Raw genomic sequence first — 16,015 nt, forward strand, 5'->3', positions numbered from 1 at the left:
CAAGTCACATGACCAATTCTGCTAATAGTGTTAGCTCTCATTCTTATTTGAAATTTTTTTAAAAGAGTTTGTTCTTCTTTAAAATTTGAAGAGTTAATGTCCTAAAATGGATATTAATTTTAGGACATTAACTAAAAGTTAACATCCTGAAATGATGGTTTAGCTATTAAAATTATATTAAAAAAATTCTTCTTTTATTTAAAGGATACAATCTAAACACGTCTACAACAGGGTTTAAAAATAGATAGCGCCTAGCTATTTGAACTTAGCCTAATGAATCGTTTACAATGATAATCTTCAAACAACTAGTATAATATATAAGAAATTGGTAGAATATCTTTGCATGGCTCACAGGAAAAAGTTGCTTTTGATAAATTCTTCCCATGCCAAAGGAAAGATATTAATTCTTGATTTTTGTTTTTATAATGCACCGTCATATCTAATGGCACATGGTTGTTATTGGATATTACCGGTTCAAATTTATGGAAGTCGAGTTAAATCTCCATATGCTTGTAGGTGCACCCCTAAGCTATGCTGAATACAACATTTGTGGTTTGATGTACCCATGTGTGCATAGAAAATTGAGAACATGTAAATTTGATTTAGTGTAAAACTTTAAGCTTTGTTATGATATATTGTTTATATCTAAAAATTAATCAATCATCGACCTCAATATGGTTGGTAGGTCATTCATGAATGATACGATAAAGTTATTTAATTGTGTGGGAGAACTATTGGTAACCATTCAGAAGTTACTAGTGTAAGAAACGACCTAAGAGATGATAGTAATTGCTAATAATAGCTACAGGTCCACATCATAATAAGGGAAAAAGGCTTCATATACGGGATTTCTCTCACATTCCATAATAATAATAGCACCATATTCGGTTACAAGTTCACTTATTACAGCCATGTACCCAAGGATTAGCATTAACCCCATAAAGCAGAAGGTTTGCCTACTCTTATCATTTCTTAGTAATGAGATCATTTATATTAGTTTCTCAATTATTTTGTATTATAGTTATTTTGAACTCCTTCTCTTACAATGGATGAATTGCACTACGTATTCCCTTGTTATTATGTCAATCATTATCTATTTAATGGTGATTATTACTATGTAATTACCATAATAATAATAACTGTATTTCCAAGATGATGGATATTCTTATTTGTATTATGATTACTCTTATTCAAGTGACTTTTATATATGTGTGACTGAAAACCACAACAAGATATTAAATAATTAATAAAATTTAGTGAAGGATCTCCCTCAAAACATTTCTAATGTGCTGCTATAAATTTATATTTTTAAGTTCACACACCAGATTACAAGTCCTTACAGTTGAGGTATGAAAAAGATTCTACCACTCTTCTCACCGATCATGGCATGCTCCAAATCGACCAAGCTAAATTATTTTTTAGCAATTAAGAACAAGTTTCAATGAAGTGAATTATAACAGTGTGAAATATAAGACATGTTTTGTTATGTGCCAATGAACATTATTTATTAGTGATTGAAAAATTTAGCTTACGATGAAACATTGATGTGAAATACATTGATCCTACGTTGCGGATATAACAAGCTAATAAAGTGGATTACACAATTGATGGTACTATTTGTTGTAGTTTATATAACAACATATATGATTGATATCATCGAGTGGTTTTTATATCCGCATAATATGGATTTCTCTTGATAGAACATTAATACAAAATGCATTTTATCTTATTTTGTTAAATGGAACATAATTAAATGATCTCAATTAGGCTTTTTTTTTTTTTTTTTTTTTTTTTGCCGTGTTTAATAACTATATAGGCTATAATATTATGTTTGCATGTATGTCTCGAAATTCATCTTACAATTTCCTTACACCCATTTTGTAAAAGTTGCGAGATTTATGGTTATAATTATCCATACGAAGAGAGGAGAACAAATATATTATGCACACAAGATTTAGCCTAAAATGAGTAACTATCATTTTCACAACCATATTTTAAATGGTTAGCCTTGTAATATCCATAACTAAGTTAATCTTTCCCGTAGATCTTCTAAACTACTAGACATATATTTGAGTAAATGGCAAATTTTGAATGGATAATGCAGCTAAGTGAAACTCCTTCACATATAAAGCCAATAATTCTAGATGAATCGCATGCATGCCTCAAATTGAACAATCAATGAAACTTTATGATGCGCCTCGTCTTTGATAATTAGAACTTTTAGCTAGAGGATTTGCATTTGCGAACCGTAGCCTAGAGAAATATATGCTATCGAAATCCATAAACTCCAGTTGAAGTCAAAAAAAAAAACAAAAAAAGGTGCGTTTGCCCATAAACTCCCATGAAGGGTATGCCATGCAATCTAAATGAGAGAACGTCCCACCTAAATGGACATTCAAAATATTATTCCTTCTTATCAAATTGGGGGGCGAGGGGAAGAAGAGAAAAAAAAAAGGCCTTGTTGATTTTTCTTCTTGGCCAGCCAACATCTTCTATTAGACTCGCCGCTGGTACATACATTGCAAGCACCTCTTCTTGGAAGATCAAAAAGAGTGGACTTACCAGCTATTGGGCCAAACTCTCTATAGAATTTTCTTCGATAAAGAAAATTAAAAGCCTCCTCTAGGAATTTAATCAGTAGACTGGTCTGATTGTAGCTGCTTACCCTCTAATTATAGACTCCAACCATGTTAATAAAACATGCATTTATTGCAAAACCTGGAAACCTCCAGGTTCATCCCCTTGCAATCCTAACAATCAATAGTAGCAATAATTTCGCTTTCCTGGTTTGCACACCCTTTTGATGTGGTATGTGATTCAGAAAACACGACCAAAAGCTTTTACTCAAGCATTCAATATAAAATCCATTGCGCAAGCACTTCACACTTCCAAACATATCCCATATCTACAGATAATCTTAAATTATGCAGATATTACAACGCATAGTATTATTCTTTTAATCACACAGGAGTTTAAAACCTAAAAACTCGGCTCCTACTAATCCAAAATTTCAAAATAGATTTAATCATCAAATCAAACCAAATCCAGCAGCAAGGCCATACGTCACCAACCTTCGTGTCGAGTCTCGTATAGCCGTACCCGTACGTATAGTGAAAACAAATATATAACAGCTCAGACCGCATTTATTACTCGCCGACCGCAGAGTACTTCACCCCCTCCCTGATGCTGAACCGGGCCCAAGCCCACAAAAACCGGACCGTACTGAACCGTATCTGACATCCCCTCGCCCACGAACATGTGCCCAACCTTCCACCACACGCACCTATTTGCTAAACCCAAGCCTTAAATATTTTTTTTTTTTTACATCCAACGAGCCGGCTCGGATGGCGGACCGGCCCGTCCGCCCCACGTTTATATAACCAACACATACGGTTCTCCATCGCGCACTCCGAGGCGCCAGGTGTTGACACGCGTACTTAAACCAAAATCCTCGCCGACTCCCCCATCCTCTCCCTAACTTTTCTTCCCCCGGCCTTCTCTTTCCCTCATGTCCTACCTCATGCCCTAGGGTTGGAAGAGAATACACCCCCAGATCCGTGGCCGCGATTTCATCTCCAAAACTATTCTCTCCAAATTAATCAGAGATTCCGAGATTTTGATGCGAAGAGGAAAGAGGAATAGAAATTTTACTATCTCATTTGATGTGATTTGGTTTGCTTTCTTTTCCATTTTGTTCTTCTTTCTTCTCTTCTTCGGAGAATGAGATCTGAGAAACGGGGGAGGAGTTCTTGGGAGACCTTTGAATTGTTCTGAGGCTTATTCCGAGGGAAATTCTTGGCTTAGATTTACCCTGGAGTTGGGGATTGCGGGGATCGATGAAGACGGAGATGGGGACGGGAGTGGGAGTGGGAGTGGGTTTGTCCGTGTGGTCGGACGAGGACCGGGCCATGGCGGTGGCGGTCCTCGGCCACCAGGCCGTGGACTATCTCTTCTCCAGCCATGTGTCCTCCGACGGCCTCCTCACGGCTATCGGAGGCGACGCCGACCTCCAGAACAAGTTCCAGGACCTCGTCGACCGCCCCGGCTCGCCCTGGGCTTCCGCTATCTTTTGGCAGATCTCCCGATCCAAATCCGGCGACCTCGTCCTCGGCTGGGGCGATGGCCACTGCCGCGAGCTCCGCGACGGCGAGGAGGACCTCCGCCGCTCCGCTGCCGCCCTCGACGATGGCCGGCAGAAGATGCGGAAGCGGGTGCTCCAGAAGCTCCACGTCCTCTCCGGCGGCGCCGACGACGAGAACTATGCTCTCCGCCTCGACCGGGTCACCGACGTGGAGATGTTCTTCCTCGCCTCTATGTACTTCTCCTTCCCTCGGGGCACCGGCGGCCCCGGGAAGGCCCTCGCTTCCAGGGAGCACGTCTGGGTCTCTGATCCCAGCCTCCGATTGCCGACGTTGGCCGCCGATTACTGCGTCCGCGCGTTCCTCGCTAGGTCCGCGGGGTTCCGGACCGTCGTGCTCGTGCCGTTCGACACCGGTGTTCTCGAACTGGGTTCGGTGAAAACCGTGCCGGAGAGCTTCGAGGCCTTGCAGATGATACGGGCCGTGTTCTCTGCCGGCGAGAAGAAAGACGAGAATGGCTTGGTTTTCCGCCGGGTGTCGGCGTCGGAGGAGTTCCCGAGGATTTTTGGGAAGGATTTGAACATCGGGAGACGATCTCAGTTCAACGACAGGCTCTCGGTGGCAACCAAGGTAGAAGAAAGGCCTTTCGAGATCCAACCAAACGGCGGAAATCACCATCGGATGGTGCCGGTGCCGGTCTCCAGTGGCCCCGTTAATGGGCTGAATTGGACTCAGCAGCAGAAGTTTGCTAACGGCATGGTGGTGATTGGCGGTGGCGAAGTGGATCCATCGTCGAGGGCTTTTGTTCATCATAGCAATGGGGTCAGGGACGACCCTAGAATGAACCTGTTCTCGACTCCGAAGCAGCAGCAGCAGCAGCAGCAGCAGCAGCCGCCTCCTCCACAGCCGCGGCAAATTGATTTCAGCGGCGGTGCGACTTCTAGGGCTTCCGGAGCACTGGCTGCCCGATTGGGCGCGATGGAATCGGAGCATTCGGATGCGGAGGCTTCTTGCAAAGAAGAACGGCCGGGGGCAATGGACGAGCGTAGACCACGAAAGAGAGGCCGGAAGCCCGCGAATGGGAGAGAAGAGCCCCTCAATCATGTCGAAGCTGAGCGCCAGAGAAGGGAGAAGCTCAACCAGAGGTTCTACGCTCTCAGAGCCGTTGTTCCGAACATCTCTAAGATGGACAAGGCCTCTCTTCTCGGCGATGCCATAGCCTACATTACTGAACTCCAGAAGAAGCTTAAGGAAATGGAGGCTGAGAGGGAGCGGTGGCCGGAATCCACATCGAGGCTGGGGCAGGCTCCAGAGATCGATGTCCAGGCTGTGCACGATGAGGTGATCGTCCGAGTGAGCTGCCCGATGGACACCCATCCTGTTTCCAAAGTAATCCAAGTCTTCAAGGAGTCACAGATCAACGTGGTGGATTCCAAGGTCTCCGCGAGCAATGAAACAGTCCTGCACACGTTCGTGGTAAAGTCGCCGGGATCCGAGCAGCTGACGAGGGATAAGCTGGTCGCGGCCATATCTCGTGAGAGATGAGCTCGTCGTCGTAGCAATCCATGGTGAGAGCTAGGCGGATTAGCTGTGCTTTTAGGGAAGTACCTCATAGGTTGCCTGTTTTGCAGGCACCATTAGTTGAAATCTTTTCATGTTTATAGTATATAATTTCATGGGATTCATGCTCTAATTCTGCAAGTAGCGTAATTTATCTGTAAGCCGCTTACCATTTTCTCAGTCGATTACCCTAATGTGACCAAATTCTATCACCTAGCTATTGTTTCCTTTTCAATGTTAATTCTTCTTGACTGCATCTCTCTTCAGTTCCAGTGTACTGGACTCAGGCTTGCATGGAATACTAGATTTTTTGGACCCAACTGTTTTGTGACAAAGTTGTGAGCTCAGGAAGCAATTATGTTCTCTAGGCAATTCATCTGTGTTTGGCCATGGACGCCGGATGGAAGTCATAGTTTGCGGCTGAGTTGGAATGATTCTAAAGGATTTTACATAAACTTTTGATGAATTTTAGTAAGCTTCATGTGAGTTATATGAATATAAGAATCCTTTATCTTTGTTTGAAATGTCTTTCTGTTATAATAAATTTTGTGGCTTCGATGATTATTCTCAATCCTGATTGAGTATATTTCAGATTCTTATATCCCCACCTGCGTATGTTCTTTTTTTTTTTTTCTTTTCATTGTAACAGTTCTCTGCCAGTATTTATGCTGTCGCATCTAATTTCTACCTTTGTGGCAGCACTTTGCTGTATTGACATGAAATAAAGCGTTTTTTGGATTCTGTATTATGGACATCAGTTAAATTTTGTTCTTTACAGGGAAAGGGAAGCAGCTGACATTGTGACTGACTATCCATGCTGGTCCAAATTAATGAATACTAAGGTAAAATTTTCTCTTCTCTGTTATCTGCTCAGGCTCCAAGAGGAATCTAAAGCCTTTTGGAGACGATGCACACAAAAGCAGCAAGAAACTCCTCGCATGAGGAAATTACTTGGTAATTTCACCAATGTGGAAAATGTTTTGGGGGTCTCCATTGGGCTCACCCTCCCTAAGGCTCTGAACATGTGCATGTTTGCTTCCAGTGAGATTAGGCGTACAGTGTGTTAGCTCTCTAAGAGCAAGGGGTGCAATTTTGGAAAATACGAATCATATAGAGAACCCAGTCTTTGTTATCTAAGAAGCAAGAACTGCTTTTGGCTTTGCCTGCCTGGGAGTGTAGATTTGAATAATTGGAATCTGGAAGGGTCCAGAGAGCCCAGAGTTGGGGACCTGAGAACGGTGCATACGAGACCAAAAGAGTCCACAGAGTACTGGTTTTAATTTCCCATCACAGCTTTGCTTCCTGACCTTGGACTGTAGATACTGGCTGTCCACTAAAACGACTCTCGAGTGGGTGGCATGAAGCTTTCACTTTCATTGAAATTTATTAGATTCTACCTCCAATGGACCTAATGTCAAACCTGACGCTCGCAATCTATTTTACGCGCCAGGAAAAAGTTACGCGGAATATAGGCATGTCAAAGCATCCACCAGCAGTAGCTAGCACCAGAGGAAAAGCTTAAAAATAAATCTTCAGAAGCTCCAATGTGATACATTAACTGCTACTTTTTATGGTAAATGTTTTCAAGGGCAACATTCTTTCAGAAAGGAGAATATATACGCTTGGGTATTGGGGGATATGCGGTTCCTACTCTTCGCTACTCGAGAACAAATAAGCAAATAAAAGATTAGCCTAATCTACAAGACTCTTGGGTTATTAGCCTTAAGTAGATGATCTCATCATCACCCAGTTCTCTCTCTCTCTCTTTCTGTCCGCGCGCGCGCACGCATGTGTTTGTGTGCGTGTGTGTTCACATGAAGGAAGGATTCACACACCTTTTTTTTTTTTTTTTAATACGAATCCATTATTAAATCGCGCAATGGCTATTTTCAGATCTATGCATGCAGATGAATGAAAGAGTTTTGAGAACTTTTAGATCTATGATCCAATGGTTAGTTATGCAAAAAGAAATTAATCATTCTTTCGCATAAAAGATACGACCCAAACTTATTTATCAAAATCAAATTGTTGTTTTGCAAAAAAAAAAAAAAATCAGATTATTTTTTTTTTTGAGACCGTAAAGAGTCCTGCTTAAGATCCCTTGTGGTTACTTTGCGTCAGCATCTGGCTTGATTCCTTTGTTGCCATTGTCCGTACAACTATGGTGCTGCAACTTACCACCCACCCCATGTTTTCCTTGTGTTATGCATTTGCGCACTTAGTCCTAGCATTATGGCTTAATAGTGAATAGATTGCGCCCAACCAAGCATGCGTGGTGTCTCGTCATACCTTTAAATTCTTTGATTCACTTAAAAATTCATAATTATTCATGATCTTGTCACCGGACAAATGATTCTTCTGATTAAGTCATCAATAATTGAACTCTCTTCAACTATTCATTTTTTATGGGACATCACGCTGTTTTTAGTTAATTGCTTTCTTTGTTTTCTCCTAACTTGCAGAACTACATGTGCACACGGGTTATTTTACTTGCTCTATGTATTCTAAATTTTTGATTCCTTCAGTCTCATTCAGTTTTTAAATTGGTGGTGATTTTTTTTTAAAATCATTTTAATACATATTTTAAAAGTTCTCAATGTGAAATTTGTTACATCTGCTATAGATCTATCTCGTGATAACAAACGATTTTCAACATAGATCTAGTTTCAACCTTTACCTTAAATAGAAAGGCCTTTTTTTTTCTTTTAGGAAATCCAAAAGTTTTTTTTTTTTTTAATACTTTATGGTATCTCCTATAGCATAAAATATTTGCTTCTATATGAACTGTCTGGTTGATCAATAAGAATATTTCAGGATGGAAACGCTTACCATTACAATTTTGGGTCGTTCATTTGGCTTTGCACAGAAAATGCAATCTTATAATTTAAACAAGCTGACTTCTTTGGAGAATATTCAAATCTTTATTGTGTCCGACCATACAAAGAGACACAACACTTCCCTATTCTTTTGGCACTATCGCAGGATACTTCGGCTTCCCATCGATCAGCAATTTGTAGATTATTTTTTTTTCCTGATTTCTGCTCCCTTTTTTAGTCTTTTTGGGAATTCGTTAATCCAGTCCTCTCAGCCTTCCATTATATAAATAGGATCCTGTGTGAATATTTCAAAGTAAAAAATATGAAATGGCTATCATTACTCATGCTAAAACATAACCACAAGTCGGTGAACCGAACATGACGTCTGAAAATGATATCTAATCTATTAATTTTTAATAATACTGAAACAACGTACTCATATATTAAATTCGTCAAAAAAAATTATTTATTTATTTAAATTTGACTTCGAATCAAATATTTTTTAATAAAAATTAAAATTTTAAGATTACGATAAAAAAAATATAGATACGCTGTATCGTTTCTCTCTAATTTTTATTAAAAATAAATAAATAAAACAAAAAAACATAGCTGTAGCCAGCCCCGGGCCGTAAGATTATGAGCTGGACCACAGATCCTTTCTTCAAGAAATCCGTGACGTTTTCGACAATCCCACCAGCTTACTAGATTCTTTTGGGCACCCGGATATATACGATCGTACAATGCTGCTGTTACTACGGTGAGCAATGTTTTGTCAAACAAGTACCAATGCGGTCCCACCGGAACCTTAGAGATGCTTCTTTATCATCTTTATGGTTTTGGATCAGGACAATTGTTTTTATAACGTTGTTATCTGAGACATAAAGCAATGCCTACGTTAAAAAAAAAATAGTTGCCTCCACTCCTCAAAAAGTGAAGATGGCCAATGGCAAACATCATCACATGGAATATCTAACCCACAACTCACAATTGGTACGCGGTGAAAGGTGGGATGTTACAAAGCAGTCCACATGCAAAGCTGCAATAGAGGACGCAAGCAGCCATGTTTAAAACTTGATGATTTCTAGCAAGGGAGAAGCCAAGTCAGAGACGCTCATTTTGATTATCAAGCACATGCTAAAATACTTAATCATTACTTTTTTTTTTGGCACTTATTTAATTTGTATACTCAGAAGATGTGTTTTGTTGCAGTAATGATAAAGTTGCTGCAGCTGTATCCAAATTCTTTTTGTACTTATAATACATCCAACTTCTCCTTCTCTATGGGCTTGTATTGCAATTATTTTGTTTAATGGATGGTCAATGTTCCATAAAAAAAAATATCTTGTCGGTTTTGCAATTATATATGATTAACGATATGTTCCATAATGTCCTACAAGATTGAAATAAACAGCATCGAGCTAGAAATTGGTCTTCATGCAAGAAAAATTGGTTATCATCGATACTCTGTAAGGAGAAATGTCCTGTACGTTTTGCATTTATATGATTAACAATATTTTCCATAATCTTTCAAAAGATTGAAACAAGCAGCATCGAACTACAAACTGGTTTTCGTGCGAAAGAAATTGGTTATCAGATTATGTACAACCTCGGCCTATGTTCTGCTTTCTCCCCCAGTTTTTGAGTTGTTTTCCTCTACTGTAGTATGTTCTTGACCTTGCTCTTTTGTTAGCACTATTTTTCTCTCAACTTTGGCTTTACGTCCTGTTACGGCCAATTCCCTCATCGTCTGATCGTCGGAAACGAGCGCCTGCAAAAAAAAATTCGCACTGACCGAAGGCGGCTCTGGTGGGGACCCTCCGACGGTCAAGTCAGAGAGGAGACTAGGCAACAGTGAAAAGAAAATAAGGAGCTCAACGAGAGAGGAAAAGAGAGAGAGAGGAAGCAAGTCCAAAAATTTCGAAGGGACCTCTAGCACTATTGCCTTCCCCGATATATATAGTGGAGTGTGGTATGGCGCCGTCATTAATGGCGCGGACAATTGAAGAATTGTCAACTCACTGGAGACTGTCAGAGTCGCCGTAAGGATGTCAAATCACCGTGGGACTGTCAGAGTCGCCGTGGGCTGTCAAATTACCGCGGGTTGTCAGAATCAACCCATGTCCTTCGCAGGACAATGTTTCAGGGTGGTCACACAGCACGTCCTTGACAAGACAGCAGTCCATAGCGGTCGTACGGCATTTGGGAGGGCTGGCCGATCATACATCGATATTCGGCTGCCGGGACGTCGGGTGATGATCCGGCGGCACCGTTAGCTGGTCTGGTGTCTTGCTTAAGTCGGACATCGGCTGCCACCCCCGACAGTGAGTCGATAATATGGGTTCGGCCGCTCGATCGGTCGGGAACAGCATGGGTCGGTTCGGCCGACACACCTTCGGTCGGATATTGTCGGCAGCCGTCTGTCGGGGTCGTTGGTCGGAGTCGTCCGTCGGGATCGTTCATCGGTCGTCGGTCGGAGTCGTCCGTCGGGATCGTCGGTCGGAGTCGTCCGTCGGGGTCGGTCGAGGTCGTTCGTCGGTCGTTGGTCGGGGTCGTCCGTCGGAGTCGTCCGTCGAGATCGGTCCGTCGGAGTCGTCCGTCGATCGTCGGTCGGGATCATCCGTCGGAGTCGTCCGTTTATCGAGGTCGTCCGTCGGAATCATCGATCGGTATATCCCAACACGTCCTAACCTTTATGCAATCTGTTTCCTCCTCTAAGGAAACTCGTGTTGCCTAACTCATGTAAATAATACTCTATCCATTCTTCTCCTTTAGCAATGACATAAAATCGAGTGATATACAGCCTTCTTTAACATCAAGATAAAAAGAAAAAGCTTTAGACCATGCAACGGTGATATTCTCGCGTCGGCATGTAATTTTATTTTGATTCAATATTTATTTTTTCTTTAAGCATTTATTTACTATAAACTACTCTTACAAGGGAAAAAAAAAACGAACAATTTTGTAACGGCGGATCGAGAAATGGACGGTGATGACAGGGACTGTTGAGAAAGGCTGCTATCCTCCCATTGGCCTTCTGGACGCGTCTCGGATTGTGGGGGCACGTTTTCCCAAAAAGTAGTGACGTGTGGGTTTGTGGAAGGCGAGCCGTTCACGTGCCATCACCGTGGCCTTCGGCCACGTGGCCGTTCTTTCGGTCAACCGTCAAGCAACGAAGGCCTCCACCACGTGCACAACGCCAACCACGGCCGTTCGTTTCAATGCACCGTCAAGAGGGAATCCACAGAAATAAGTAGTTGTGTGGTATGATGCGCCATCATGGCGAATATAATATAAGATATAATTTTTTGTATTTAAAAAAAAAAATTACATCCTATACAATATGTATGAAGATGATCGTGTATGGGAGCAATCACAACTGCTCATTTTTATAGTCATGCATCGAGATAAATGCTTTACACAAACAAGCAATTGCAGCATGCACGTCCACATGGTGTGCGGATATAATTTTGCCATCCAAAGCCTCCTCTCTATCACCTCACCTCCCTGAGTTTATCCCTTCCATGATTTGGTGTCTTCCATTCTTAGATGTATCCATGGTTTTAGATGTAGGATCTAATCATCCTGATATCCATTGACATCTAGCCCGGTAAGTGAAGCTAGATGCAGAATATGTAAAACTGCTTCTAGAATCAGTTGTGTTAAAACCAGGGAGATGGGCTCAAGCCAATGGCCGAACTCTCAAATACATTGAACATCCTTGCCGACCCGGCCATTTGCTGGGTTGGAGATTCGGTTCAAGAAGAGGAAGGGGACGAGAGGTTCAGAATTTGGCGAGCTGCATCTGGAAAAATTATTCACAAGATCCGAGATAAGGCTGGCGATCAATCTAATCTTGGGTGCTCGAATGTAGTGGAACGATTTGAAGCAGATTGTGCAAATAAAGTAGCAGTCAGAGGGGGGCCAAGGCTTCAAGTGTTATTTAAACTACAAAACATTTCTTTGAGAGAAGGCAGAGATTAAAGATATCAACCATAATTTTTTTTTTTTTTCGAGGGGGGTAAAATCAACCATAAATTAAAAAACGAAAAAAAACAAAGACCTTGAGTAACGTGTTGAACTACAGCTGGATCTCAAGATTACACAAGAGCGGGAGATCATGTGATCAAACGTAATGCACGGGTAAGCAGTACTAAATGGTGTCGGGTAAGGTCATTTTTCTAGCCGATGCAGGATCAATAATGCATTAGATAAATCCTCACTGATTCGAATGTTATCACGGTAGATAAAATAGTAGCACAGAAAGGAAGTATGATCGATCGAAATCTTTATGCTCAAGATCTACCAACCATTAGAAAGTCATTTTAATTGACTTCAATTTAGTTTAGTGAGGTTGTTTGACAGATATGAATCGATCGATAGCTGATGTCTCCCAAGAACTTTGGCAAATGCTGTTGTCTGTGATTAACTCTAATCATCAGATCAGAGTAGCTATCAAATGCTAAGATCATGTTTCTTCTTCTAGTAAATGCACCCGAAAAGCTTTCCGGTACATCAAACTTTGAAAGGCCACAAACCTGTTCTTTACGAACAGAGAAGATTAATACAGAATAATAAGTCTTCGCCCGGTTCTTAGAATATGAGCTACATTTACTCGAAAACTAACCTTTTATTCTAAAGTTAGCAAAATTTCAACATTCGAGATATCACATCAAAAGATAATGTTACATTGGGAGGATTCAATGAAATTTACCACCAAATGTTGTTAGCAGAGAGTAAAATATAATAGAATACATTAAAAAACAATGGATTAGACTGGAGAAAGAAATGAAGAAGGGCCCTGATTTTCTTCTCTTGCCTCCTTTTCTTCCATGTGACTCCATTAGGAAATGGCCATTGAGGTTTAAGAGCTCGCTTTTTTGCTGGCCATGAACCAAGGGATCTGGTGGGTGGGATGAGGACCAGGATAATTGGATCTAACATCAAACTTATAGAATGAAATAATCCACTAGTGCAAATTTGAACCATTCTCGGCAGTCCGTTTGACGAGACTATTGCCAATACGAGGGATTATTACATTTCACCAGATATGGTGGACTGAAGTTATTATACTTTTAACTAGTTCCGGCAACGCAGGTGCCGAAACCAGTTCATATGTCCAGGACTCTTCCTCCTTCCATTGGTTACAGCATGTGGCTTGACAAGACCAGCTCAAGCTTTGCCAAAAAAATAAAATAAAATTATCTCGTACGGCAAACTTTTTACCTGTTCTCATAGCTCGGTTGCCACGGCTAGTTTAAGATCATCTTGAAAGAGGTTTCAACCGGCCCCAGCACACCGTCGTGACTAGTTTAAACTCCATATGGAGGCTTTATTACATATGAATGCCTCTTGAAACATAAACATTACAAAACATAATTTACTTTATAAATAATTTTGCATATACCTACTTTGTTTTTCTCATTTAAAATATACCTCCCATGGTCTTTATTTTTGTTCGATTCGTCATTGTTAGTCTCCTACAATCTAGAAAATTACTCTATTTGCAACTTCTGATCCTTGTTTTCCATAATTTTACCGATCATTATGGAGATAGAGATTGAACTTTATCATGAAAAATTATATCGTACACTATATATATCACGTAACCATGTATCAATCGCCGAGATGCATTTTTATTGATCTCATTTATTATGTGCTCGTCTCAATGATTGGTCCTGAAATGCATTTTGGTGATTAGCGTGGTGCGCGGCCATAAGTGCATATGGTGCAGGTTATAATTTGTCCTTACAATAGGGTTGTGGCCTGTACCCCATCATTCACGGATAGATAGAACAAGATGTCAAAAGACATCGGTGTCACAGACTCCTACCACAAAGGTTCATGTGGCACAGAACTTGGGAGGACGATTTCAGATGTCACAGAATGAAAAGGTTGCAGCGTGACTTGGGAGTCAACATGACTGGAATTACGCGATGTAAATGCAAATCAAAGACAAAGTTAAACTAAAATATAGGTTTATAGAGAATTTGAGAAGCCAGAATTCGATTTCATCCTGCAAACCCTTGCATACTTATCTTGGACCTGCGTATCAACAGACTAAATCTTACTCACCATATCTAATAGCAATCAAATGAATCCTTTAACTTCTTGCGGTAAAAGACTGATTCACGTATGTAAAGCTGTATTTCTTGCCAAGGGAGTCTACTGCTGTCAAAATGCCGGGTAAAGGAGCAGGCAAACTTTTTAGCTCTTTAAGCAGCAGCAATTCTTGAACCGAGGACTTTACAGTCAAAATGACAGGTGACCAAGAACCTGATGCACTCTTCTCTAGGCACCAAATCCTCTGCTTGGCGAGCAGCAAGTACATAAGGTTCTTGAAAGATGTGCAAACAATATGCAGACCAACTCCATCTTCTTAATACTTCCTGTGTGGCAGGAACTACTTTCCAAAAGTCTTTCCCATTGATCACCAGTCAAACTTATCCTTGATGGTAAGTAACAGCTGGATTAAGTCCATAAAAATATCAGCATGCAAGAACCTTAAGTAACATATTCCCTTAGGATTACGAATAATATGTCGTCAAACACTTTTGAGTTATGCAAAGAGACTAAATAGAGGATATGATGCAGGGAAGAGTTATGTAGTTACAAAACAGCAAAAGTTCACGCAGCTGACCATGCCAAGATTTTTACTGCAGAAACAACTGAACGCATGCTCAGCAGCAGTCTTAGAATTGGGGCATTTTGAAAGAAGCATTTAACTACTTCGATATGGAAGAGAAGTCTATAGGGTGAGATACTGGAGTGGGCCGATAAAGTTCCTATATATTTTGTTTATGAAAGGTTTAGAAATATTTTGAGCTTAACTTGATGAATGTTCCGAGAAAGCTAAAATTACATGGTTATAAACAATCTACTAAAATGAATGTAGGCATACTGGAACAAGAAGGCTAAGAAGACTAAATTAATCTCGCTGGCTACATCAGGAACAGAGAAAATAGGCCATGGATTCTTATAAAAGCTTGGAATGAGATAGCTGGACTTAATCAGCCTTTGACAGTAATATGAAGCGAAGAAAACTGAATGGACAATGTCATGGTAGATTTAATGACAGATGATAAACTAATTTTAACATTTTCCTACAGTTTCTCATCTTTTTTAAAAAAAATGAAAATCATTCTTTTTTCAAGGTATTGCATGCGATATATTCGACCAAAATAATTTATGCATCAATAAATTAATATCCGCATATTTTTCAATACTAAACAATGTCCACTTCGATAGCCTAATAGCCTAACTAATACTGCACAGGGTAATTTACATTTGTTGTTTAATTTCTAAGGTTTGGTAATGAGGGACTCAGCAAGAGCAAAAAGTTCAGGGCTAATCTAATCAGGACTTACGTCACATAACATTTCAACAGTAAAATAAATCTCTCAACTTTATCCATCATTTTCTTCATTATAACTAATATTTTGCGTTTCCTTCCTTGCTTTAGAAATTTGTCTGATATTTGCATTTTTATTGATTAAAATTAAATAGGTTTTTTGTGTTGTGAATTGGTATTTGACTCACAAAATGGCTTGTGCTGACTTCACC

At 40.5% G+C, this 16,015-nt stretch overlaps 1 protein-coding gene across 1 annotated transcript; it reads left to right on the forward strand.

Annotated features, from left to right (window-relative positions):
- The first annotated feature begins 3,429 nt into the window (after positions 1 to 3,429).
- On the forward strand, positions 3,430 to 5,851 carry LOC105038134 (transcription factor MTB1). The gene has a single exon (XM_010913845.4). The coding sequence runs from the start codon at positions 3,837 to 3,839 to the stop codon at positions 5,622 to 5,624; it is 1,788 nt and encodes a 595-aa protein (XP_010912147.1). The 5' UTR covers positions 3,430 to 3,836; the 3' UTR covers positions 5,625 to 5,851.
- Positions 5,852 to 16,015: the final 10,164 nt, after the last annotated feature.

The sequence above is a fragment of the Elaeis guineensis genome, chromosome 2 (assembly GCF_000442705.2).
Source record: "Elaeis guineensis isolate ETL-2024a chromosome 2, EG11, whole genome shotgun sequence".
NCBI lineage: Eukaryota > Viridiplantae > Streptophyta > Magnoliopsida > Arecales > Arecaceae > Elaeis > Elaeis guineensis.